Source organism: Pyrgilauda ruficollis, unplaced genomic scaffold, assembly GCF_017590135.1.
Source record: "Pyrgilauda ruficollis isolate IOZ18807 unplaced genomic scaffold, ASM1759013v1 scaffold348, whole genome shotgun sequence".
NCBI classification, from domain to species: domain Eukaryota; kingdom Metazoa; phylum Chordata; class Aves; order Passeriformes; family Passeridae; genus Pyrgilauda; species Pyrgilauda ruficollis.
The window spans coordinates 60,943-62,970 of NW_024524912.1; the positions used below are offsets into that span (position 1 = coordinate 60,943).

At 59.0% G+C, this 2,028-nt stretch overlaps 1 protein-coding gene across 2 annotated transcripts in view; it reads right to left on the bottom strand.

Moving 5' to 3' along the window:
- Positions 1-2,028, bottom strand: part of G6PD (glucose-6-phosphate dehydrogenase) — an 11,454-nt gene continuing 9,426 nt past the window's right edge. Inside the window, exons 13-14 of one of the 2 annotated variants that reach the window (XM_041475284.1) lie at positions 1,761-1,826; positions 1-839 (exon numbers count right to left, since the gene is read on the bottom strand). In XM_041475284.1, coding sequence (XP_041331218.1) covers positions 827-839; positions 1,761-1,826 — 79 coding nt within the window. In that variant the 3' untranslated portion in view covers positions 1-826. Of the gene's footprint in view, positions 840-1,575; positions 1,827-2,028 lie in introns of those variants that run through there. The other variant, XM_041475283.1, reaches the window with a different exon arrangement.

Sequence of the window (2,028 nt, forward strand, 5' to 3'; positions counted from 1 at the left end):
AAAGGAGGTTCCTGCCTCCCTTGGCAGACACCTGTCTTTCCAAAAGGGACAAGTGCCACCTTCAGGCTTTTTTAACACACGCAGGGATGAGGACTCCACCCTGTCCCTGGGCAAACAATTCCAGTACCCAGTCACTCTTTCAGAGAACAATTTTTTCCCAATGTCCAACCTAAACTTTCTTTAGCACAGCTTAAGGCTGCGTCCTCTTGTCCTGTCACTGTTCACTGGGAGAAGAGCCCAACCCCCAGATGGCTGCACCCTCCTGCCAGGGAGTTGTGAGAGTGACGAGATCTCCCCTGAGCCTCCTCTTCTCCAGGATAAACAATCCCAGCTCCCTCAGCCGCTCCTCACAGGACTGGTGTTCAGACCCCTCACCAGCCTCGTTGCCCTTCTCTGGATGTGTTTGAACATCTCAACATCCTTCCTAAACTGAGGGGCCCAGAACTGGACACAGCACTCAAGGTGCAGCCTCATCTGTGCTGAGCACAGGGGAAAATGTTCCCTTCCTTCCAGGAGGTTCCGTCAGATCACAGTGGAACCTTGGAGCCATGTTGGTGCAGAGCCTCACAGTGCTCTCCTGGGTTCCATGAGGTTCCAGAGCCCCACAGAGCTCTCCTGGGTTCCATGAGGTTCCAGAGCCTCTCAGAGCTCTCCTGGGTTCCATGAGGTTCCAGAGCCTCTCAGAGCTCTCCTGGGTTCCATGAGGTTCCAGAGCCTCTCAGAGCTCTCCTGGGTTCCATGAGGCCCCTCTGTGTCACACTGGAGCCTGGGTTCCATGAGCTCTGGCAAGCTCCCAGTGGCATCTGGGTTGAGTGAGGCCCAGCTCTCACAGTTGACACCTGGTTAAAAGAGGTTCCATAACCTCACTCTGCTCTCCGGGGTTCCCTGAGGTCCCTCTGTGTCCCTGGCTTCCAGGAGCCCCCCCGTGTCCCGGTGGCCCCCTGGTTCCATGAGGGGGTGGCTGGGAGCTCCTGCCCCCTCAGCGGCCGGGGGACAGTGCCATCAGCCCTTCTGTGCCACACCTGTGCCTGTCTGTGCCACATCCACGGCGTGGAACGCCCAGCGAGTGCTCAGGTGTGCTCAGGTGTGCTCAGGTGTGCTCAGGTGTGCAGGTGACAGGGGGTCATCAGCGCTCAGGTGCTGCCCCGCCCCCTTTGGCCCTGCCCCTTCCCACCACCTCTGGATTGGCTGCTGGCCCCGCCCCCATTAGCACTCTCTGGGCAACGGCAATGCTTCCTTATTAGCATAAACCCCACCTTCTCATTAGCATAAACCCAGTTTTCTCATTAGCATAAACCCCGCTCGTGCACCTCCACACCCCCCATGGGGATTGTGCCCCACAAGTGCCAGGGGTCCTGATCCCACAAGTGCTGGGGTCCTGCCCCATAACTGTTGGGGTCCTGACCCCACAAGTGTTGAGGTCCCGACCCCCAAATGTTAGGGTTCTGTCCCCCAAGTGTTGGGGTCCTGCCCCACAAGTGTTGGGGTTCTGCCCCATAAGTGCCATAGGGGGGGCTCTGCCCAGTAAGTGCCTGGGGGCAATTAGAAGGTGCTGGTGATAATTAATTAGCCAAAGGTGGGTTTAATTGGTCCTGGTTAATAGCACGTTAATTGATTAATTGATTAGCATTAATCATTAATTGCTCCCATGGGGGGAAGGGATATTGAGGGGGTAATTAAGCTTTGGGGACTTGATTGGGGGATGGGGAGCTTTGGTCCCAGCTGCAGGGGTTGGGGCGGGCCCGGGGGGGGGCACCCACCGGTAGGTGCCCTCGTACAGGAACCCCGCCCGCCGCAGGAGCTCGTCCGCCTCGGGGGGGCCCCGGCTGAGAAAGGGGGAGACCCAGGGTCAGGGAGAGCCCTGGGACCCCCAACAGTCCCCAACAGGACCCCCCGAAATCCCCAGTGGGATCCCCCAAATCCTCCATGAGACCCCCAGGACCCCCCCAAGCCCAGTGCAAATCCCCAGTGGGACTCCTGGGACCCCCAGATCCCCAACAGGACCCCCAGGACCAGCCCCCCCCCCCC